The following is a 22,996-nucleotide window of genomic DNA, read 5'->3' as shown; positions in this document are numbered from 1 at the left end:
AAGCCACTGCTATTTTGTCCCTTGTTACAGCCATTTGAACTTGTAACCTAATAAAGATAGTCTTCTCCATTAAATCAGATTCCCTTCTGAACACAGCATTCTAGCAGCTGTCCCTAAATCAGTTCCTCCATGTATATAGTACTTCGTCTCTTAGAACTTCTGTTTTGGAAGCACTATGCCTTGGGAGTGTAGCTCTCCCTACAGGGCCATGTGGCACAGAAATGGCCCGACTTGCAATAACTGACATTCGAGCCACAACTTAATTGTATTTGCTGGCCTTTCAATAATGCAAGAAGTTATGCGTGGGCAGATAAAGGGGTGGATGAGTGGAGGTAGACTGGGGCATGAGTGGATAGCTAGATGGCTGGCTGGATAAGTGGGTGAGTGGATGGGTGGATGTTAGATGAGTAGATAGATGAATCAACCGATAGATGGGTGGGCGGGCTGATGAATGGCTGGGTGCACAGATGGGTGGTGGGGTGAGTGAGTGAGTGAGTGGAAGATGTTCAGAGGGAAATGGAAAGATGAGTGGTGTGGACAGAGGGCTGAAAGATAGCTAATGGACTGACAGGTGGAGGGAAGGAAGGAAGGAGAAGGAAGGAAGGAAGTGTGGATGGATGGATGGATGGATGGATGGATGGACGGAAGGACAGACAGAAAGAAGGAGGGAAGCAAGGGATAACACATGAATAGAGAGAACTAAGTCCTCTAGTTTCTCTGACATTTTGGTGTCCCAGGAGAATCCATGAGTTCCACCAGCCTCTCAGGGACCAGTCGGACACAATCCCTAGCTTTTGGACTTACCAGCGCGAGCCAGTAAATCCCAGAAACTATCTGTAAGATGGACACTCGATTCTTAGAGGCAGCCAGCACCTCCTTGCTCTGGGCTCATTAGTGGTATTTACACTAGTAATCTACAGTCCCTGGGGGGCAGAGAGAGTGGAGTCAGCATGAGACAGCAAAGGCTTGCCCTGATGGCACCCCGGGGGCCTCCCTATACTGACAGAGGAGAGCCCCAGAGAGCAGCCAGAAACACCTGCCTTCCGCTGCCCTCAGGCATGAGGGGGCCTGGCAGTCCCAGAGACTCACCCTTGTGACAGCCGGTGAGGGTTGCCCGGAGGGGTCCTCCCGGGGGCTGGAGGAATCCCGTGAGGGGTACCAGCACAGGATGTGGGCACATCCGGAACCAGTTCTGGGCCTGTTGGCACAGCTGTCCCACCAGCGCCGGATGTGAGGTCGTGAAGAAATGGAGTCTGGCCAGGAGTTCTGTATATAGGATGCTCCTCTCTGCAACAAAGGGGACTCACGTTAAGGGGAAGGGCCATCTTCTCCTGCCTCTGTCTCTCTCCCCAAACACTCACCCCTACTTCCAGGGCCCCGGGTGGTTCTTAGCCTGGATGGGGGTGGGGGGCCTTTGGCCTGGACTGGCCTTCCCCCTTTCTCATGCTAATCACCTCCTAATTTTAGCTAAAGGGCCACTTCTTTAAAAAGCCCTTTCCAGCCCAACCCACTAATCCACCTGCCCCACCCCCCAGCTCATCACAGCTACAATTAACCTTTCTTCGTGGCCCCGCCTCTCCTCACTACCCTAGACCTTGAGTTTCCTGAAACAGGAATGGGGTCTGTCTCGTTCATTGCTCTGTTCTTAGCACCTAGAACATCACAGACACCCGATAAGTTGTAGAGGCCGCTTTTAGGCAGCAAGCTTGAGCAGTGAAATGTAGAGCAAGGCTAAAGGGCCCACAGCCACCACGAAGCTGAATCCAGACAGGCCCATCAAGGCTGCTTCCGTTTGATAAGGACATTTGGGATTGCCTTTCGAGCCCATCTGGATAATCCAGGATAAACTCTCCGTCTCAAATTCCTTAATTTAGTCACATCGTTTGCCGCATAAGACAAGAGTCACAGGTTCCAAGGATTAGGAAGCGAATATATCTGTGGAGAGGGCAGTGCTTTCTGCCTATCCCAACAGACATACCATCATTATTATCCCAAGTTCATAAAGGGGGAAATTGAGGCTCAGAGAGGTTAAGCAACTTGTACCAGGTCACACAGCCAGTAGGAGGTGGGAATCTGACCCAAAAAGTTTTATTCCAACCTTGAGTGAAGACCAGGGACGCTGAAGGCAAGCAGTTCATTGTCTCTGCTGTCGGCTTGTCCCAACTGTGGGGTTTGGGGCAATGGTGACAAAGCTTTGTGCCTTGGTTTGCTGGCACGTGGAATGAGGCAAGGTCAGGACCAGGGTCAAGTGCCCCACTCACCATGGGTGCAAGATGTAAGGTGGCACCCACAAACACAACCATCAAGATAAATACTATTTCCATGCAATATTTTTAAAAAATCAAAATTAATGCCCCCCCAAGCCCATGATGAACAAAATGTCAGCTTTTAAAATAAAAATAGATGGGGCGCCTGGGTGGCGCAGTCGGTTAAGCGTCCGACTTCAGCCAGGTCACGATCTCGCGGTCTGTGAGTTCGAGCCCCGCGTCAGGCTCTGAGCTGATGGCTCGGAGCCTGGAGCCTGTTTCCGATTCTGTGTCTCCATCTCTCTCTGCCCCTCCCCCGTTCATGCTCTGTCTCTCTCTGTCCCAAAAATAAATAAAAAACGTTGAAAAAAAAAATTTAAAAAAAATAAAATAAAATAAAAATAGAGTCAGAAACGCCATCGCACCCAATCATCCTGGAGCCTAAGGCAATAGGAGAAATTGGGAATGCTGGCGGGCTTTGGAGGAGGCTCCAAGTCCTGGAATGTGCTGGAGCTCAAGGTTGGCCGGCTGCGCCCTCTGGTGGTACATTCATTCCTACACCCGCTGGTGCCGGGCCGGCCACAGGTTGTTAATCAAGGATTCCTGCAAAGAACATGCTGTGATTTGGGCTTTTAAATCTTCCCTCAAACTGGGCAGTTGTTCCCAAGGCTGTTTTTCCTGGCAACTCACTCCCTGTGAGGTTTACAACTGGTGAGCAAAAATGCACAAGAAAGGCATAAGCTGATGGTGGGCACCGGCCTCTTCCACTTGGGTGGCATCTTAGACATGCTTTAGTCCAATCCCACATTTTGCAGATGATGGAAACTGAGGCTCTGTGCAGAAATGGCTCATCCAAGGCCATTCACATCAACATGGTTGGTGCTGTCATGACAGTAACGGGCCCCTTGGATGGCCGCATGGGGACAGCCGTAGGTAGGAGGGTCGACCAGCATTCCCATTTTGCAGATGGAAAGACTGAGGACAGCAAGGCGGGGTGGGGTGGGGAGCGTCAGGAACTTGCAAGGTCACACCACCAGTAAGTGGCAAGGCCCAGATTTGAATTAACACAGTGGGGCTCAAAATCCGTGTTCTTGGCCAGGACTGGTCTATGTGGTAGGACTGGTCTATGTGGTAGGGCTGGCAGTTTGGCACACGGGTGATGCAAAAGAAAACCAACAGAAATAATAATTACGAGCCAAGGCAGGGGCGCCTGGGTGGCTCAGTGGGTTGAGCGTACGGCTTGATTTCGGCTCAGATCATGACCCCAGAGTCATGTATCGAACCCCATGTCGGGCTCCGTGCTGGGCGTAGAGCCTGCTAGGGGTTCTCTCTCTCCTTCTGCCCCTCCCCACCTCGTGCATGCGTGTCTCTCTCTCTCCCTAATAAAAATTAAAAAAAATAAAAAGCGCTGAGACAGATGGAAAAAGGGTGTAGTGGTGAAGAATGCAGGGGCTGGAGGGTGTCCAGGCTCAGTGGGGGCTGGACAGGCTTCTCCCAGGAGGGGCATTTGGTTAAGCTCCAAGGGAGCCACAGAAGGGATATAGGGACTTAAGCACCTTCATAAAACTCCTTATAAAACCCTCAAATCAAAACCAGGTGGGGATTGTACGATAACAACCACCCAGGCCACCTCACGCTCATCAGGATGACTCTCAGTGTTTTAAAAACCAGAAAATGACGAGGGCTGGTGAGGACAGAGAAATCGGAGCCCCCGTGCGCTGCTTTGCTGGCAGGAACGTAAAACGGTGCAGCTGCCGTATGGTGGTTTCTCGAGAAAATGAACATCGAATTACGATCTGATCCGACAATTGTACTTCTGGGTGTCTACTCCAGAGAGTTTTTTTAAGCAGGGTCTTGAAAAGATAGTTGTATACCTGTGTTCCCAGCAGCATTCGTCACAACGGGCAATACGTAGAAACGACCCAAGTGTCCATCAGTGGAGGGATGGAGAAACGAAATGAGGTCCATCGGCCCAACGCAATGCTTTCCTGCCTTTTAAAGATGGAGATTCTGACACCTGCTACAACATGGACGAACGCTGAGGAAATCACGCCGAGTGAAAGAAGCCAGACACGGGAGGGCCAAGACTGTCTGAGGCCACTTGGATGAGGTCCCTACGGTAGTCAGATTCACAGAGAGTAGATGATGGGTGCCCGGGGCTGGGGGAAGGGAATGAGGAGTTTGTGTTTGATGGGGACACAGGTTCAGTTTTGCAAGATGAACTGGTTCTGGAGATGGATAGTGGTGGCGGCTGCCCACCTGTGGGAAAGTGCCTGATGTCACTGAGCCGTGCGCTGAAAACACCGACTTTGAACCCCGGTTAGGCAAAATGTCATCCCCTAGGACAAAAATTGCCCCCTTCTTTCTTTCTTTTTTTTTTTTTTTAATTTTTAATGTTTATTTATTTTTGAGAGAGAGAGAGTGAGCAGGGGAGGGACAGAGAGAGAGGGAGACACAGAATCCGAAGCAGGCTCCAGGCTCTGAGCCATCAGCCCAGAGCCCGATGCGGGGCTCAACCCCATGAGCTGTGAGATCATGACCTGAGCCGAAGTCGGACGCTTTACCTACCGAGCCACCCAGGCGCCCCACTCCTTCTTTCTCTTGAGTAGACTTGAGTTACAAAAAGTCATGTTCAACTACTATCACTCTGTTTCAAATGTTATCAATAAAAAAAATTGGGGGAACGTGTTTTCTCTCTTATTATATTAATATTGACATAACTTCCTCGATTTTTGCCTGACATTTTTCCTATCTGGCCCTTTTTCTGGAAAACGCTTCACTCCAAAGCTCTTCCAGCTTCCATTCTAAATTCTAGAAACCCCACAGGCGTAGACAGGAAAGGTGTGCCGGCTAATGAAAGTCCAGCTGGGGTCTTGGTGAGGAGAATGATCTTCTAGAACTCAGTGCAGAGTGAAGCCCCCCGCCAGGCCGACTCACCCATGCCTCGGAGCTCCAGGGCCGGGCGGCACAGCTGGAGGGCTTCCCGGACCAGGCCGACCTCCGGACAGTCCAGGTAAGGGGCATACAGGTCAAAGTCGTCCAACAGGCTCTCGATGCCTCCAGAGATGCCGCGGCAGGAAATCCAGTTCATGCTGCCTGTGGGCAGGGAGGGGGGAGGGGGTATTGTAGGGGCACACGTGTCCTTCTCGTTCATACTTGGAGGCTGGTCTCACCTCTCCGTTTCTCTGGGGGTTCACGGCCTCGACACTGCTGAGGTTTGGGGCCGCGTCATTCTCTGCGGTGGGGCCGTGCACTGTGCGGGGCCGACCAGCACCCCTGGCCTCCACCCACCGGATGCCATAGCACCTCCCCGGGGGTGATCAGCAAAAACACGAACGTTGCCAAAAGTCTCCTGGGTGCAGAATCACCCCTGGTTGAGACTCACGGGGATGAACAGAAGGATAGATAGAGAGACAAATAGGAAGGTGGGTGGGTAGAGGGGTGATAGGTGGCTAAATACAAAGATTATCATATCATATCTGTCATATGATATGATAGACAGACGGACAGACAGGGTCTCATTCTAAGACCACATTTCTCACGTCTGCCCTATCAGCTGGGACTAGATGCCAGTAGCACTCCCTTGCCTGAGCTGTGACAACCAAAACGTCCCCGGACATTGCCACGTGTCCCCTGCTGGTGGTGGGGGGGCACAGAATGACCCCTGGTGAGAACCACTGTCTTAAGCAGAGTCGAGGATTCTGACGTATGCGGGAGCACAGCGGAAGGTTGGGACCCACTGAGTCCCCTCCGAAACGGGTGCGACCCTCACCCAGAACCTCCTGCTTCAGCGTTTCAAGGCGGCCTGAGTGGACCAGGTGATGAGGCATCTCCTTCAGCTTCCGCACATTTGCGACCGTGTCTGAGAACCACAGGGGCTGAGGGGCCACCTGCAGAGGAGGAGGGGGCCGACAACCAGGCCGCTATGACCCAAGCTCATTCGTTCGCTCCACAAACGTGGGCCAAGCCACGCACAGGCGACACTGGAGGGGACGGGGACACAGTTCCAGACAGAGATGTCCCACACCCACCACAGGCAGGGCCAGGACAGAGGGAGGAACTCGGGGCTCAGGGAATCCAAGGGGCATCGGAGCTGGGCCTCAGAGGTTAAGTAGGAGTCTGTGTGGTGAACCATATCAGAAAACGACGGTGTTCCAGGGCAAGGGGATGGCATGTGCAAAGGCCCAGAGGCGGGAGACGCCAGGAATTCAGGGCCTTTCTCATATGCTCCTGAATATTTTGATTCTTTTTCTCCCCCGCTCTGGAATGTTGGGGCATAGAATGGGGGACATATTCCTCATCTGCTGTTCCCCACCCACCCCCAGTCATGCTCAGAGGCTGAGGAGACATCCCGCCTTCTGTGGGGGAGGGAAAGGAAGAAGGTCAGGATGGCATTCTGGGTGGAAAAGAAGGAAGGAAGGAGCGGGCGGTCCTCGCCAGGCAGCCTTGACCTTGCCTGCACGGCAGGGCGGAGACTGCAGGTAGAGAGCAAGGACCCCAGGCAGACACCTCACCATGCGGTCCAGGTTCAGGGGCTTCCCCACGAGCGGCAGGGTGATGAGCTTCTTGGTGCCCTGGCTCCAGGCCCCTGAGAAGAAGTCAGCCAAGACCCCGTGCCTCTTGGCTCTCTCAACCCCGGACAGGTAGCGCTCTTGGACCACCTCGGCCAGCTGCCTGCAGAGAGGGGACACGGGCTCTTGGGCCTGGGCGATTGGTGAGCTCAGAGGGGGGCCACCCGCCTTCCAGGAGGCTGTTCCCAATTGTGGGTCCCTCCTGAGCCCCTGCCGGATGCTCACTGCCTCCGCTGACCACCCGTCCCATTGGTTACCTAACATCTATCTATAAATTGGCCCATCTTTCTTCTTTCCCCTTTATTTATTTATTTTTTTAACATTTATTTATTTTTGGGACAGAGAGAGACAGAGCATGAATGGGGGAGGGGCAGAGAGAGAGGGAGACACAGAATCGGAAGCAGGCTCCAGGCTCCGAGCCATCAGCCCAGAGCCGGACGCGGGGCTCGACCTCACGGACCGCGAGATCGTGACCTGAGCTGAAGTCGGACGCTTAACCGACTGAGCCACCCAGGCGCCCCTCTTCTTTCCCCTTTAATAAAGTTACTTGGAAAAGGAACATTTGGGTTTCTCAATAAGTTAAACATAAAACAAGGTACTGTCTGACCCAGCAACTCCACTCCCAGGTGTAGACCAAGAGAATTAAAAAATAGGTGTTCAGGGGCGCCCACGTGGCTCAGTCGGTTAGGTGTCGGGCTCTTGATCTCAGCTCAGGTCTTAATCTCAGGGTCACGAGTTCAAGCCCTGAGCTGGGCCCCACGCTTGGTGTGGAGCCTACTTAAGAGCAAAACGAAGCAAAAGCAGGTATTCAAACAAACACCTGTGCACACGTGTTCACGGCAGCACCGATCACAGTCCCAAGAAACAACCCAAGTGGCCATCAGTGGACGCACAGATAAACAAAACGTGGTCCATCCATGCAACGGGTTATTTCTCAGCCAAGAAAAGGAATGAAGCCCCGATTCACACTACAACACGGATGAGCCTGCGAACCTTTATGCTGAGGAAAGAAGCCAGACACAAAAGGCTGGGCCTCAGAGGTTAAGTAGGAGTCTGTGTGGTGAACCGTATCAGAAAACGACGGTATTCCAGGGCAAGGGAATGGCATGTGCAAAGGCCCGGTGGGGGGGAGAGGCTAGGAGTTCAGGGCCGTTCTCATATGCTCCTGAATATTGTGTTCTTTTTTCCCCCCGCTCTGGAATGTTGGGGGTGGGGGGGGCATATTCCTCATCTGCTGTCCTCCCCCACCCCCAGTCATGCTCAGAGGCTGAGGGGACATCTCGCCTTCTGTATACATGTTGTCTGATCCCACGTATACGAAATGTCCAGATCAGGCAAATCCATGGAGACAGAAAGCAGATTAGCAGGTTCTAGGAGCTGGGGGAGTAGGGAGTGACTGCTGATGGGAACGAGGTGTCCTTTGGGGGGGCGGATAGAATTGTTCTGGAACTGTTTAGAGAGGCTGGTTACCCAACATTGTGGATGCACTAAATGTTACTGAATTTGTACCCTTGAAAATGGTGAATTTTGTGTTATGTGACCCGATCCTCAGTTTCAAAAACAACTTAGTTGTGTCCGAGTCGGTGATGTGGAAACCCTTGGATGCTGCGCTGGTACGCTGGGACCGGGGTTAGAAGAAGGATCTGGAACAAGGAGGAGCCCGAGGCACGAGTCCTCGCTCTCGGGCACCCAGAGAGTGCTACCGCCACGCTGGACCCACCTGTGGGCAATGGCCAGGAGCGTGAAGCCGTCCACGGGCCGCCGGGCCAAGCAGTGGTCCAGATCCCGGCGAAGCCTCACCCAGAGCAGCGGTGGAAAACGCAGCAGCTCCTTGCTGGGCGGGGTCCAGTCCCGGTAGACCACCTGCAGGGCCTCGTCGTCCAAGGACAGGACGTCCTTCAGCTCTGCCTCTGAGAGCCCATGCCTGCGGGGAGGAGGGACGGGCACTGGAACACGCTGTCTCCTGCGGCTGGGGGACACAGCAGCCCAGAGAGGGAGAGAGACGTGGCCAGCTGTCTGCACAACATCCTGCCTGCCCCAAAAAGGTTCGCTCTGAGGGACGGCATTTGGACGATGCCTAACAGGTACCGGTGCCCAGGTACAGCCGTGCCCATCGCAGAAGACCTTCCTGATCTTTCCTTCTGCACACACACCTGACAGAGCCACGGACCAGGCTCTCCCCAGCCTCAGATGAGTCAGGCAGCATAGGGAGGGAGACGGCAGGTGATTTAGAAAAGCAACGCAGGCACCACATGTGCCCACGCCAGCCCTGCCTGTGTTTCCTGGCCCGAGAAAGGACAGAGCGAGAGGAAGGAAGCGGCCCTAAAGGGGGTGGGTGATGAAGTTTTGGTGCTGGACCCGAAGGACTTCCCGACGCCTGAGAGCATCAGGCCGGAAGAGCTGGAGACTGGCCTGCATGCTTCTTCTGGGAGGGCAACAGGGTTCCCCTTAGAGCAAGGGAAAGAGGCAGGCTGGCTTCTGGGTGCACCTTGTGGGGTACACACACCTCGTGTGTGAGTGCGGGTTTAGTTCTCTGATGTGGATCGGAAGTCTTCTTGGCTCTCTTTTTTTTTTTTAATTTTTGTAATGTTTATTTTTATTTTTGAGAGAGAGAGAGACAGACAGAGCACGAGTGGGGGAGGGACAGAGAGAGAGAGGGAGACACAGAATCGGAAGCAGGCTCCAGGCTCTGAGCCGTCAGCACAGAGCCCGACGCGGGGCTCGAACTCACGGACCGTTAGATCATCACCTGAGCCGAAGTTGCATGCTCAACCGACTGAGCCACCCACGCGCCCCGAAGCCTTCCTTTCGATCAGAACACCTGCCACATTCTTCATATGTATAGACACCTGCTCACGTAGCGTTCTCTAGTATACGACAAGGTGAGGCGTCCCCTAAGCTCTCTTCTGTGAGCACAATCATCTTTGACGATCACAGCTGTAATGTCCCTGGGGCTCGACTCCACACTCCCCCTGCAGGTGAAGCCATGCCACCCACCCCCCCCCCCCCCAACCTGCTTTCTTCCCTTGACAGTTTTCTCCAAACCAGAATTCCAGGGAACCACACCCGGGGTGGGGGGGGAGGGGGCCGTCCTCTTGATAGCACCCCTCCCGTGGCTCCTCCTGAAAACCCCCTCCTTCAGGGTAGAAGCTTCTTTCCCATTCTTTGACACACCCTCAGTACAAATCAAGCTTGGGTCCCCACCTTTCAGGCTCGAGTTGGATGGCTCGTCTTCTCATTCCCAGAGCCAGGTGGGAAATAACAGGAAAAGAGCACAGAGAGGTTGGGTAACACCGATTGCCAGGAAGAGAATAGCCCAACCCATGTCACATGAAATAGAGCAGTAAGTGGGGTCTGGGAGCAGGCGGGTCCCTCTGAGAAGGCGCCATTGGAGCTGGGGTCGGGTGGCAGGGAAGGGGCCGGCGTGAGATCTGGGGCGGGGGGGGTGGAAGGCAGCCAGATCCAGCAGGCCTTGGCAAGGAGTTTGGATACTTTCCTCAAAGCCAGGGGAAGTCCTTGGAAGAGTTAATCGGGGCAGAAACGGAATCAGATTTATGGTTTTCAAATCTCGCTCCAGACAGGTGTTCAAACCACAACTTGCACACGCCTGTTCAGATCAGCCTGGTTCACGACAGCCAGAAGGCGGAAACGGTCCAGATATCCTTGAACCGATGAGCGGATGAACAAAATGTGGTTGCTGTGGACGGGGGACGTGTCTCTAGGGCAAATCCATACGTTGAGGTCCTAATCCCCCAAGGTGATGGTATTTAGGGAGCAGGGCATTTGGGAGGTGATTGGGTCATGAATGTGGAACCCCATGAACGGGGTTAATGCTCCCGAGAGCTCCCTTATCCCTTTGCCATGTGAGGACACAGCCAGAAGATGAACCAGGGAGAGAGCTCTCAGCAGACACCATACCTGCCAGCACCTTAACCTTGGACTCTCCAGCCTCCAGAACTGTGAGAAATAAATTTAGAAGCCCCCCCCCAACTCTAGGGGTGCCTGGGTGGCTCAGTCAGTTGAGCGTTTGACCCTTGACTTCTTTGGTTTTTAGAGGATCTTGAGGTTTGTGGGCTCGAGCCCCGCATCGGGCTCTGTGCAGATAGCGTGGAGCCTGCTTGGGATTCTCTCTCCTCCCCCTCCTCAAAAATAAATAAACATTAAAAAATCAGCCTCCGTTCTATGGTATTTTTTGTTACAGCAACCCTGAGACAGGGTTGTATCCACGCAATAGAATATTCTTCGGCCACGTGAAGAAACAGAGCCCTGCACGTGCTACAGCACAGATGAACTTTGGAAACAGAACCCTAAGGGAAAGAAATCGGTCACAAAAAACCACCTATCTTATGATCGCGTCTCCTTGAAACGTCAGAGGAAGATGGGTAGATGGAGGAGATTTGTTTTTAAGTTTGTTTATTTTGAGAGAGAGAGAGAGAGAGAGAGAGAGAGAGAACAAGTGGGGGAGGGGCAGAGAGAGGGAGAGCGAGAATCCCAAGCAGGCTCCACAGAGCTTGACGAGGGGCTCCAACTCACAAACCTCGAGATCATGACCTGAGCCCAAACCAACGAAATCAAGAGTCGGATGCTTAGCTGACTGAGCCACTCAGGTGCTCTGAGACGAGTTTATATATATGTACATACATATATATAGAAAAAGAGAACGAGAGATGATAGATAGATAGATAGATAGATAGATAGGAAGATAGATAGGTGGCTGGAGGGGAGCCTGGGTGGCTCAGTCGGTTGAGCATCTGACTATTGATTTCAGCTTAGGTCGTGATCTTATGGTCGTGGGATCGAGTCCCACGTTGGGCTCTGGGTTGACAGCATGGAGCCTGCATGGGATTCTCTCTCTCCCTCTCCCTCTACCCCTCTCCTGTTCTCTCTCTCTCTCTCTCAAAAAAAAAAAAACCATTAAAAACAAGAGAGACAGATGGAAACAGACAGCAGACAGGGTCTCTCTCGTGCTAAGGCAGGGTTTCTCGCCCCGTCACTGCTGACACCGGGGGCTCCATCATCATCTGCCGTGGGGACCGTCCTGTGCACTGCAGGGTGCTGAGTGGCATCCCTGGTCTCCACTCACTCGATGCCAGTAGCTCCCCCCACCAAGTTATGACAACCAGAAATGTCCCTGCACATGGCCCAGTGTCCCCTGGGGGCAGAATCTCCCCAGAATCTCCACTGGTCTAGAAGGACTCAGCTCTGCTCCAAGGGCCAGGCTCTCAACCATCACAGCACACTGGCCTGTTTTCATGCAGTGAGAGGTCCCGAAATCACAGCCCCGGCAGGCACCCTCCCTCCATAAACCTCCTGCCCCTGGGACGGCAGGTCCTACACCCCACGGGGCTTTGCTAATTAGGCCAGACGTGGGGCCAAGCAGGCCGATTATTTCTGTCTCCCCAGATTTTGGAATCAGGACTCCAGAAGGAGCCAGTATGATGCTGCCAGTTCTCTAAGATGGGAGCTAATGATGCCAATGGAAGCTTGAGGCAAGCGAAAGTTCTGGGGAGGGGGCGGGGTGGGGGGGGAGAAGGACAAAGGAAGAGTCCAGAACAGAAGCCAATGGGCAGAGAAGACCCAGAGGTCCGTTCTGTCTCTCATGGCTTTCTGGTTCCCATGACAACCCACCTCCTCCGTGTAGACTGCTGTGTCAGGTTGGCCTGGTGGCCCACCACTTATTTCTGGAACATTCCCCAGTCTGTACTCTTATAGAAGCAGGCCCAGCCTCCACTCTGCCGGGGGGGGGGGGGGGGGAGGGTGGCAAGCCACCCGTCACAAAATCTGGGGTGTAACATGAAAGCTGGGATTTGCCCCACTGGAGTTGGAAATTGGGTGGCCCTGGATTCCCTGAGCTCTTCCCGTGGCCTTATAAAGCCCTATTTCTTACACACTAGCAAGAGTGGGATTCTGTGCCTGGCAAAGAAACGAGCAGACCCGCACTGGTCTGATCACTGCCATCTTGACTGATTTGGGGCAAAGGGCAAACAAAGGTCTAGAAGAAAACATTGCCCAGGAAACTGGAGAGGGGAGACCTCTCTGTCCGGCACTTCTGACGGTGGGCTTGAGTGTTTCCGACGGCCGTTTGCATCAAGGCAAAGCTTTCTGCTTGTGGGTCTGCCAGCTGGCCTCTGTTCTACTCTCCTGGGGGCTGGAGTCTGGCTGCTGGGTGCGTGTGACAGACGTACTCCTCTGTCCTGCTCTTGACCATCATGACATCACAGTGCGCAGCCCTGAGACTTTCCGCCTTTAAGCATTCTGTCCTTCAAACTCTACAAACACACTGAATTGGATTTTCCTATTTGCTTTCTTGTGGATTCCCATGCCACAAGCTTGGGATTAAGGGTAGATGCATGCTGGTAGTCAATCCCTCAGAGCATTTGGCTGTAAAAAGGTTTTTCTGAGATCTCCCCATGTATTGCTTATTAAATACAGAGAGGAGCTTGCAAATTTACAATGGGAAAGATAATCCGTGCCCAAGAAGGGCTGAGTATCTCTCAGGTTGAACCTGAATGTAATCACGAGGAAACATCAGACCAAGCCAGGTGGAGGAACACGCTACAAACTGCCCCAGCTCAGGTGTGGTCCCTGGACCAGCAGCTTCAGCGTCGCCAGGGAGAAACACAGGATTCCAGGCCCCACCCCAGACCTGCTATATCAAATTCTTTCTGCGAAAACAAGGACCGAGGTGCCTATCCCCCATTGAGGGTGGAGGAGTGCTGATCTACAAAACAACTGACCTGGACTCTTCAAAAGGACAAAGACTGATGGTGGAATGTTCCAAATTAAAGGAGACCAAAGAATCTTGACGACTAAGTGCGACACAGGATCCTGTTGGGATCCTGGATTGGGGACAAAGGGGGGGGGGGAGCTATAGAGGACATTTTTTAGACAGTTGGCAAATTTTCATTATAAACTGTGTATTAAATAATATAATTGCATCTATGATACACTTCCTGAATCTTGTAATTGTCCTGTGGTGACGTGGGGTTCTGGCTGTCCTTGTTCTTAAGAAATACGTGAAATATTTAAGGGTAAAGGGATATTATGCCTGTAATGAATTCTCAAATGGCCCAGGGAAAAAACTCTGTGTGTGTGTGGGTGTATATGTGTGTAGATAGATAGATACAGAGATAGATAGATACGGAGATAGATACTGAGTTAGATACTGAGATAGATAGATAGGTAGATATAATAGATAGATAGATAGATAGATAGATAGATAGATAGATAGATAGATAGGGAGATAGACACATGGATAGATAGATAGATAGACACATGAGGGATGGATAGATAGATGCACGGAGGGATAGATAGATAGATAGGTAGATGATAGATAGACGTACGGATAGATAGATAGATAGATGCATAGATAGATGCATGGATAGATAGATAGATAGATAGATAGATAGATAGATAGATGCATTGCATGGATAGATAGATACATGGATAGATAGATAGATAGATAGATAGATAGATAGATAGATAGATAGACAGACACATGGATGGATAGATAGACACACGGACGGATGGATAGATAGATAGACGCATGGATAGATAGATAGATAGATAGATAGATAGATAGATAGATGATAGATGCCTGGATGGATGGATAGATAGATAGACACACATGGATAGATAGATAGATAGATAGATAGATAGATGCATGGATAGATAGGTAGGTAGATAGATAGATAGATAGATGACACATGGACGGATAGATAGATAGATAGATAGATAGATAGACACATGGACGGATAGATAGACAGACACATGGACGGATAGATAGATGATAGATAGATAGATACATGGACAGATAGATAGATGCATGGACGGATAGATAGATGATAGAGAGATAGATAGATAGACACATGGATGGATAGATAGATGATAGATAGATAGACGCATGGACGGATGGATGGATAGATAGATAGATAGATGCATTGCATGGATAGATAGATACATGGATGGATAGATAGACATATGAACGGATAGATAGATGATAGATAGATAGATAGATAGATACATGGACGGATAGATAGACGCATGGACGGATAGATAGATGATAGATAGATAGATAGACACATGGACGGATAGATAGATAGATGATAGATAGACGCATGGATGGATGGATGGATAGATAGATAGATGCATTGCATGGATAGATACATGGATGGATAGATAGATAGATAGATAGATAGATAGATAGATAGATAGACAGACACTTGGACGGATAGATAGACACATGGATGGATGGATAGATAGATAGATGCATGGATAGATAGATAGATAGACACATGGACGGATAGATAGATAGACACATGGACGGATAGACAGACACATGGATGGATAGATAGACACATGGACGGATAGATAGATGATAGATAGATAGACAGACAAACACATGGACAGATAGATAGACACATGGACAGATAGATAGACACATGGACAGATAGATAGATAGATGATAGATAGATAGTAAGCTAGAGGAAGAGAGGAAGGGAGACAGGGAGAGAGAAAGCTGATGTGGCAAATCTGTGATTCTGGGGGAAGGGCATACAGCAGTAGTTCTCAACTAGGGCCTATTCTGCCTGCAGGGGACTCTTGGCAATACTCTGAGACATTTTTGGTTGTCACAGCTGGGGGGCACTACTAGTATCCAAGGTCAAGGCCGGGAATGCTGCGCCGCTTCCTATGGTGTATAGGACGGCCCCCACATACCGATGATGCAGCCCCAAATATCAGCAGTGCCAAGACTGAGAAACCCTGATGTGTGGGCATTTTTTGCACTGTTTTGTACTACGGGAATTTCTCTACCAGTCTATAATTTCAACGTATTTCAAAGTAAAAACGTACAAAAGAAATACCATAGGCAGATCCATGGAGACAGGAAGCAGGTAGGTGGCTGCCAGGGGCTGGGGCTGGGGAGTGACCGCTAATGGGGGTGGGGTTTCCCTTTGAGGTGGTGGGAATGTTCTGGAGATGGATAGTGGTCGCACCACACTGTGAATGTCCTAAATGCCACTGGACTCTTGTACACGTTACAAGAGTGAACTTTAGGGGCCCCTCAGTGGCTCCACTGGTTGAGTGTCCAACTCTTGGTTTCGGCTCAAGTCATGATCTCACAGTTGGTGAGTTCGAGCCCCACATTGGGGTCTATGCTGGCAGCACAGAGCCTGCTTGGGATTCTCTCTTTCCCTCTTTCTCTCTGCCCCTCCCTCCCTCACTCGTGTGTATGCATATGCTCTCTCTCTCTCTCTCTCAAAATAAATAAACTAAAAAAACCCCAAAAACCTGTGAACATTTTAATACATGAATTGCGCTGGGTTGAAGAGTGTCCCCAAGTTCATGCCCACCTAGAGCCCGTGAACAGGACCTTATTTGAAAACAGTCTGTAGAGAAGGAATGAACATACAGTGCGGTCGTACGAGATCAGAGTGGGCCCTGAGCCCGTGAGTGGTGTCCTTACAGGAGAGGAAAAGTCACACAGAAAGACACCCAGGGAGGAGGCCCCGAGAAGGCGGAGGCAGAGGTTGGCACGATGCGTCTACAGGCCACGGCTTGCTGGCAACACCAGGCACTAAGAGAAGAGCCCAGAACGGATTCTCCCCTGGTGCCCTCAGAGGGGGCGCGGCCCTGCTGACGCCTGGACTTCACACTCTGGCCTCTGGAACTGTGCGGGAGCAAATATCTGTTCTAAGCCATCAGAAGCCATGCATTCTGTGTCAATAACTAAACAAAGGCGTAAACAACAGAGACTTACCGGGAAGACGCGATGTAGCCCAGCACGTGGGCCACCAGGACCTGCCCGTGTGTCTGCTCCAGGCGGGCACACAGTTGGTGCATGGCTTCCTTGGCAGTGGAGGCCAGGGGGGCAGGTATGGTGAAGGAGGCCCATTTCCGGGCCTCCTCGAAGGCCAGCCTCAGCCGCCCCGGGTGCCCGCACTCTGGGAGGCTGGCCCAGAGCAGTTCCCTCTGCCCTGGGCTCAGCGTCCTCCTGGAGGCGGCCAGCAGGAGCTGGATCATCTCTTGCCCTTGGTTTCCGGAGAGGGGTTTCACCTCCCAGTAGGCCTCCGGGTCCGTCAGCGTCTGTCGCACGGTGTCTAGAATCCCCCGCCGCCCTGAGCAGGCTGAGAGGATAAGGTGGATCCTCGGGGGGCATTTGGGAGGCAGCCAGGGGACCCTCCGGGCGCGGCAGATGGAATGCACATCGTCCATGGAATCCAACAGGATCACAAGGGACTCGAAGTTGCGGCAGGAGACGGTGTGGAGGAGGGTGTGGAAAAACTGGACCACCCTGGCGTGGGCCTCCAGGACCTGGGCAGGGGGCAGGGGCAACCCGTAGGCCAGGCACACCTGGGCGCAGATGCTCTGGAGCAGGCCTCGGGCGTCGGAGCTCATCTGTGACGCTCCCAGAAGCCGCAGGACGGTCACCGTCTTGCGGCCAAGCAGGCCTGGCATTTGTTCTGCCAGTTTGCACATCAGAGCTGTCTTTCCGATGCCTGGGGGTCCAAAGAGCACCAGGGGAGAGTGGGGGTGGCTGTCGCTCTGCTGAAGCCGCTGCCCCAGCTGGGCCAGGAGCTCCTGGCGCCCACAGAAAGTCCGATTGGCCTCGGCACTCAGCCCCAGGTGGTGGCGGATCTCCTGGTAGAGCCACGCCAACTCCTGCCTGCCCGCCTCCAGCTCCCGGAGGTGCTCCAGGACCTGGTGGCTAGCCCTGGCCGCAAACTGCTCGCCCAGCTCCCTCAGGTACCGAGCATGAGCCTTGTTTTTAGGGTTCACCAGGTCTCGGCTCCACGGCAGGTGGTGAGCCCTGAGAACTCCCGGTTGCACGTCGGCAATGCGTCCTTTGAGGCCACGGAGAAGGTTCTGGGCGTCTGTGTCCAGGCAGCCATCTGGGAGCCGGTCCACCATCTTGAGGGCGCAGTCTTCCAGGATGTGTTTGTTGAGGTCTTGGATCTCTCTCAAGAAGATGGTTGCCCCCCGGTCTCCATCCGTCAAGCTCAACAGGCCCCGGTCTATCTCCCACTCGATGACTGAAAAAGCGGGGGAGATGGGAAGAGAGCATGGTCATCATTGTGCGATCAGCTGGCCTGAGTGGAGACACTTGAGAGACATATTCAGGGGGCACGGATATTGATTCTCACACTTAACGTGTGCCAGAGTCACCTGGCGTAACCATAGATAATATGGTTACTAATGCCCTCAAATGTGTTCCAATAAAACTTTATTTACAAAGACAAGCAGTGGGCCACATTCGGCCAGAGGACTATAGTCTGCCAAAGTCTCCCGGGGGCTCAAAAAACCCATACGGCTGGGGTCTGCCTCCAGAAGTTCTGATTCAGCAGGTTCAGGTGGGGCCCACGAGCTCACATTTCCAAAAAGCTCCCAGGTGATGCTAAGACTGCTGGTCCGGGGCTCGCACCAAGAATAGCGCTGATTTAGTCGTTATTTTTGTTGTTGTTGTTTATTTATTTTTGAGAGAGAGAGAGGGCAGGAGCAGGGGAGGGGCAGAGAGAGGGAGACACAGAATCGGAAGCAGACTCCAGGCTCCGAGCTGTCAGCACAGAGCCCGATGTGGGGCTCAAACTCACAAACCGTGAGATCGTGACCCGAGCTGAAGTCAGACACTTAACCGACTGAGCCACTCAGGTGTCCCTGATTTAGTCATTATTAATCAAAGAAACCTTGGTGTAGGCAGCACAGAGACCGTATGTGACCAGTGGCCCGACTATAAAACAATACCATCAAACTCAAAAAGTTAAATATGGGGTTTCTGTAGGAATCCCACTCCTGTGTAGAGACCCAAAAGAGCTGAAAACACAAACAGGCACATGTACACCCATGCTCACAGCAATATTATTCACAGTGGCCAAAAGGTGGAAACCACCCAAAGGCCCGTCAAATTGATGAATGGATAAACAAAGTGTGATCCATCCATACAATTGACTCTTACTCAGCCATGGAAAGGAATGAACCACTGATTCGGATGAACCTTGAAAACATGGTGTTGAGCAACAGAAGCCAGACGCAAAAGGCCACCTGTTGTGTAATCCCATTTAGATGAAACGTCCAGAACAGACAAATCCTGGAGACAGAAGGCAGACTGGTGGTTGCCGGGGGGGCTGGGGGAAGGGGATAGCGAGTGATCGTTAATGAATACGGAGTTTCTTTGGGGGTGATGGAAATGTTCTGGAACTAGACAGAGGTAGTGCTTGCACAATATTATGAAGGCACTGAATTGTTCACTTTAAAATGGTTAATTTCGGTGGGGCGCCTGGGTGGCGCAGTCGGTTAAGCGTCCGACTTCAGCCAGGTCACGATCTCGCGGTCCGTGAGTTCGAGCCCCACGTCGGGCTCTGTGCTGACAGCTCGGAGCCTGGAGCCTGTTTCCGATTCTGTGTCTCTCTCTCTCTGACCCTCCCCCGTTCATGCTCTGTCTCTCTCTGTCTCAAAAATAAATAAACGTTAAAAAAAAATTAAAAAAAAATAAATAAAATGGTTAATTTCGTGCTACGTGACTTTCACGTCAATCAAAAGAATCCAATGTTGTCAGTTGTGGGTGCCTCCATCCCACATTCATTCAACAAACATTTCGGGAGCTCCCACTTGTGTCAGCCTCTACTGTCCATGCCGGGGCGTCTCGCAGTGAGGAAAATGCATAAAGGTCTCCGTTGCCTTTGTGGAGTGGTATTCCAATCTTAGTGAAAAAATGGACACGTAACGGATAGACTGACAAATGAGAATATCCGTCTATCCTGGGCCGAGAGGGGCAGGCAGGGCATTTGAGGCTTCAGAAAGCTGCTGCAAAGCCACGGAGGCCAGAGAGAAAGTTTTTCATGAGCCGGGAGGCTGAGAGCAAAGGTCAGCATGCTTTCCTGTAAAGGGTCAGAGAGTAAATATTTTAGGCTTCACAGGTCGGATGGCCTCTGCTGGGACGATTCCACTCTGCTGTTGTAATGTGAAAACAGCCACGTCGACATGCAGAAACTAAGTTGAGTGTGTTCCAATAAAACTTTATTTACAAAAACAAGTGGGCGGGCCAAATTTTGCCTTTGGGCCATGGTTTGCCAACCCCGGTCCCAGAGCTTGCAGCAGCTGCCCCAGGACCCGTATTTTCCAGAGCCAAGAGCAGACACTGATTTCTCCTTGGAGGCCGTTGTTTTGAAACTGCACTCAGACCCGAGGAGTTATTTTTTAAGCCGCCTTGGGCTCAGCAGAGGCTCCCAGGTCTCTGCAGCTGAGTGAGTCAGGCCCTTGGAGACAGGACGCAGTCTCAGAGCCAGAGACAAGAGCCACTCAAAAGTCCTCCTTGGAGGGACACCACTCCCTTCTCCCCTCAGCCCTGTGAATGGAGGTCAGGGGCAAAGGCAACTACCAGTCCGGAAATGGGATCCTTCTGGGACACATTTCAGCAGCAGTCAATCCCAGACCGTCTGCTGTGCCACCTGTGGGCTGTGTGACCTTGGTCAACTCATGGCACCTCACCTGTAACGTGGATGCACTAGCTTACCCTTGATGAGGCTGTTGTCAGGAATTTCTCTGAAATAATTGGAAAGCTGAGCACCTTACGCTAAAGCAACAAAGCCAATCTCAACAGGCTGTGGGCTGTGTGATCCCATTCTCTAACACCGATGAAGTGACAAATTATAGAGACAGAAATGGATTAGCGGTTGCCAGGGGCTGGGGGTTGAGGGGAGGGGCGAGTGTGATTCTAGAAGGGGTAGTGGCGGAGGCGGGGTGGCTCAGTCGGGTGAGAGTCCAACTCTTGATTTCGGCGTGGGTCACGATCTCACGGCTCATGAGTTCGAGCCCCGCGTCATCTCCGTGCCGACAGCTCAGAGCCTGGAGCCTGCTTTGGATTCTGTGTCTCCCTCTCTCTCTGTCCCTCTGTGTCTCTCAAAAATAAATAAACACTTAAAAACTAATAAATAAATCAGCTTAAACAAGTAACAATAAATCAAATGGTAGTGGGAGGGACCTTTGCAGTGAGGAAACAGTCCTGAGTATTGACTGGGGCAGGTACTCAAAGCTACACGGGTGATATAATTTCTTAGGACAAAAGACATGTGCACACGTGCATACGCATAAATGCACGTCTGTAAAAGTGATGCTTTTTCTGGTTGTCAAAATGTCCACTTCTTGGTCGTCATATTGTACCTTAGTTTTGCAAAGTGTTAACTTTGGGGGAAACTGGGTAAAGGATCCAGGGAGCTACTTCCTGCCTTTTTTTTTTTTTGCAACTTCCTGTGGCTCTCTACTTTCAAAATAAAAAAGATGGAAAGAGGAAAGCTGCGCAAGGTGCCTGGAAATATGCTGGGAAGACGCTGGTGCGAACATGCATTTGTGATTTCTGCTACTTTTCAAGGAGTTTCTATTTGTTCTTTCAAGCGGAGATTCCTTAAAAAAATTTTTTTAATGTTTATTTATTTTGAAGGGAGGGAGAGCACAAGTGGGGGGAAAGGAAGAGAGAGTGAGAGAGAGAGAATCCCAAGCAGGCTCTGAGCTGTGAGCACAGAGCCAGATGCAGGGCTCCATCTCACGAGCTACGAGATCATGACCTGAGCTGAAAACCGAGAGTTGGACGCTTAACCGACTGAGCCGCCCAGGCACCCACCCCTCAAGTGGAAATTCTTAAGGGGCTAGGTTTGACTGAATGAGATCATGGCTGGGGCGAGACCAGGGGACAAGATCCCCACCACAGCTCTGTAATGTACTACCTCTGACTAGTTCCATTTTACAGATGAGGAAACTGAGGCTGCGAACCTGCTAGAAGTCGATACAGCTGGGAAAGGACAAGGCTGAACTGCAAGTCCGGGCCCACCCCGAAGCAGAGACCCCAGACGCAGATTACAGTCCCAATGGCAGATATCTCTATGAAAGCAATTAGCGTATTTGTCTTTGAGTCATAAAGCAAGCGATAGCCACACAGTAAGTGCTCAATAAACAGTAGCCATTAACATTATTATTCACATAAATGGTGTATTCAAAATTGATACGTCATTGTTAGTTTTAACTAAAGTATCAGGTTAGCATTACCTGTGATGTCAGGTGGGCATCAGGTACCCCTGATACGATGGGATAGGGGGATAGGTTTCCTTCCAGAAACCGATAGCCCCCGTCTAACCACAAGAAAACACCAGACAAGCCCAGATTGAGGGGCATTCTGCAAAAGATGTGGCCAGCGCTCCTCACAATGGTCAAGGTCATCCAAAACAAGGAAAGGCTGAGAAACTGTCACAGTCCAGAGGAAACTGACATGTGGCACGTGTCCCTGGATGGGATCCTGGGACAGAAAAACATTAATGGGAAAACTGAGGAAATCTACATAAAGTCTGGAGACTAGCTAATCGTCATGTACCGATGTTAACTTCTTAGTTCCTGCAAATGTACTGTGGTCACATAAGATGTTAACTTATCTGTGTGAAGAACATGCAGAGACCCTGTACTATTTTTGTAGCTTCATAACACTGTAATTTTCCTGAAAATCTAAAATTACACCCATATTAAAAGTTTATTTTCAAGGGGCGCCTGCATGGCTCAGTTGGTTAAGTGTCCGACCCTTGATCTCAGCTCAGGTCACGATCTCGGCTCGTGGGTTTGAACCCTGCATGGGGGGCTCTGCACTGACAGCATGGAGGCTGCTTGGGGTTCTCTTTCCTCCTCTCTCCCTGCCCCTACCTGACTCTCTCTCTCTCTTTTGAAATAAATAAATAAACTTAAAAAAAAGTTTATTTTTAAAAATGGACATGTCATTACTAGAATTAATATAATATATTGTCATCAATAGAGTTTAGTAAAATTAAAATACTGTTAACATAAATTACTATATTCAATATATGTAAACAAATCAATATATTTAATATGTTCATGATATAATTCCACATATTTAAATTTTTTTAATGTTTTATTTATTTTTGAGAGAGAGAGAGACAGAGCATGAGCGGGGGAGGGGCAGAGAGAGAGGGAGACACAGAATCGGAAGCAGGCTCCAGGCTCCGAGCCGTCAGCACAGAGCCCGACGTGGGGCTCGAACCCACAGACCGCGAGATCGTGACCTGAGCCGAAGTCGGACGCTCAACCGACTGGGCCACCCGGGCGCCCCTAAATCCATATATTTAATATGTGGATAAAATGAGTTCATGTTTTTAATATTTTTAGTACGAGAAATTGACATGCTTA

The 22,996-nt window shown here is 51.2% G+C and overlaps 1 protein-coding gene and 1 non-coding gene across 5 annotated transcripts in view; one reads left to right on the top strand and one right to left on the bottom strand.

Annotated features, from left to right (window-relative positions):
• NWD1 (NACHT and WD repeat domain containing 1) overlaps positions 1 to 22,996 on the bottom strand; it is a 73,836-nt gene that overhangs the window by 35,806 nt on the left and 15,034 nt on the right. For all 4 annotated transcript variants that reach the window (XM_053897047.1, XM_019416211.2, XM_019416210.2 and 1 more), the window contains 6 exons: positions 16,578 to 17,850; positions 8,538 to 8,741; positions 6,761 to 6,920; positions 6,019 to 6,136; positions 5,184 to 5,342; positions 1,090 to 1,287 (listed from right to left, as the gene is read on the bottom strand). In XM_053897047.1, the coding sequence (XP_053753022.1) occupies positions 1,090 to 1,287; positions 5,184 to 5,342; positions 6,019 to 6,136; positions 6,761 to 6,920; positions 8,538 to 8,741; positions 16,578 to 17,850 (2,112 nt within the window). The remainder of the gene's footprint in view (positions 1 to 1,089; positions 1,288 to 5,183; positions 5,343 to 6,018; positions 6,137 to 6,760; positions 6,921 to 8,537; positions 8,742 to 16,577; positions 17,851 to 22,996) is intronic.
• On the top strand, positions 11,542 to 11,632 carry TRNAN-AUU (transfer RNA asparagine (anticodon AUU)). The gene is given in 2 exon segments: positions 11,542 to 11,578; positions 11,597 to 11,632. It is a non-coding gene; the product is annotated as a tRNA-Asn (tRNA).

The sequence above is a fragment of the Panthera pardus genome, unplaced genomic scaffold (assembly GCF_024362965.1).
Source record: "Panthera pardus isolate Hobbes unplaced genomic scaffold, ASM2436296v1 HiC_scaffold_8, whole genome shotgun sequence".
NCBI classification, from domain to species: Eukaryota; Metazoa; Chordata; class Mammalia; order Carnivora; family Felidae; genus Panthera; species Panthera pardus.
This window is presented reverse-complemented; position numbering and strand designations above follow the sequence as displayed.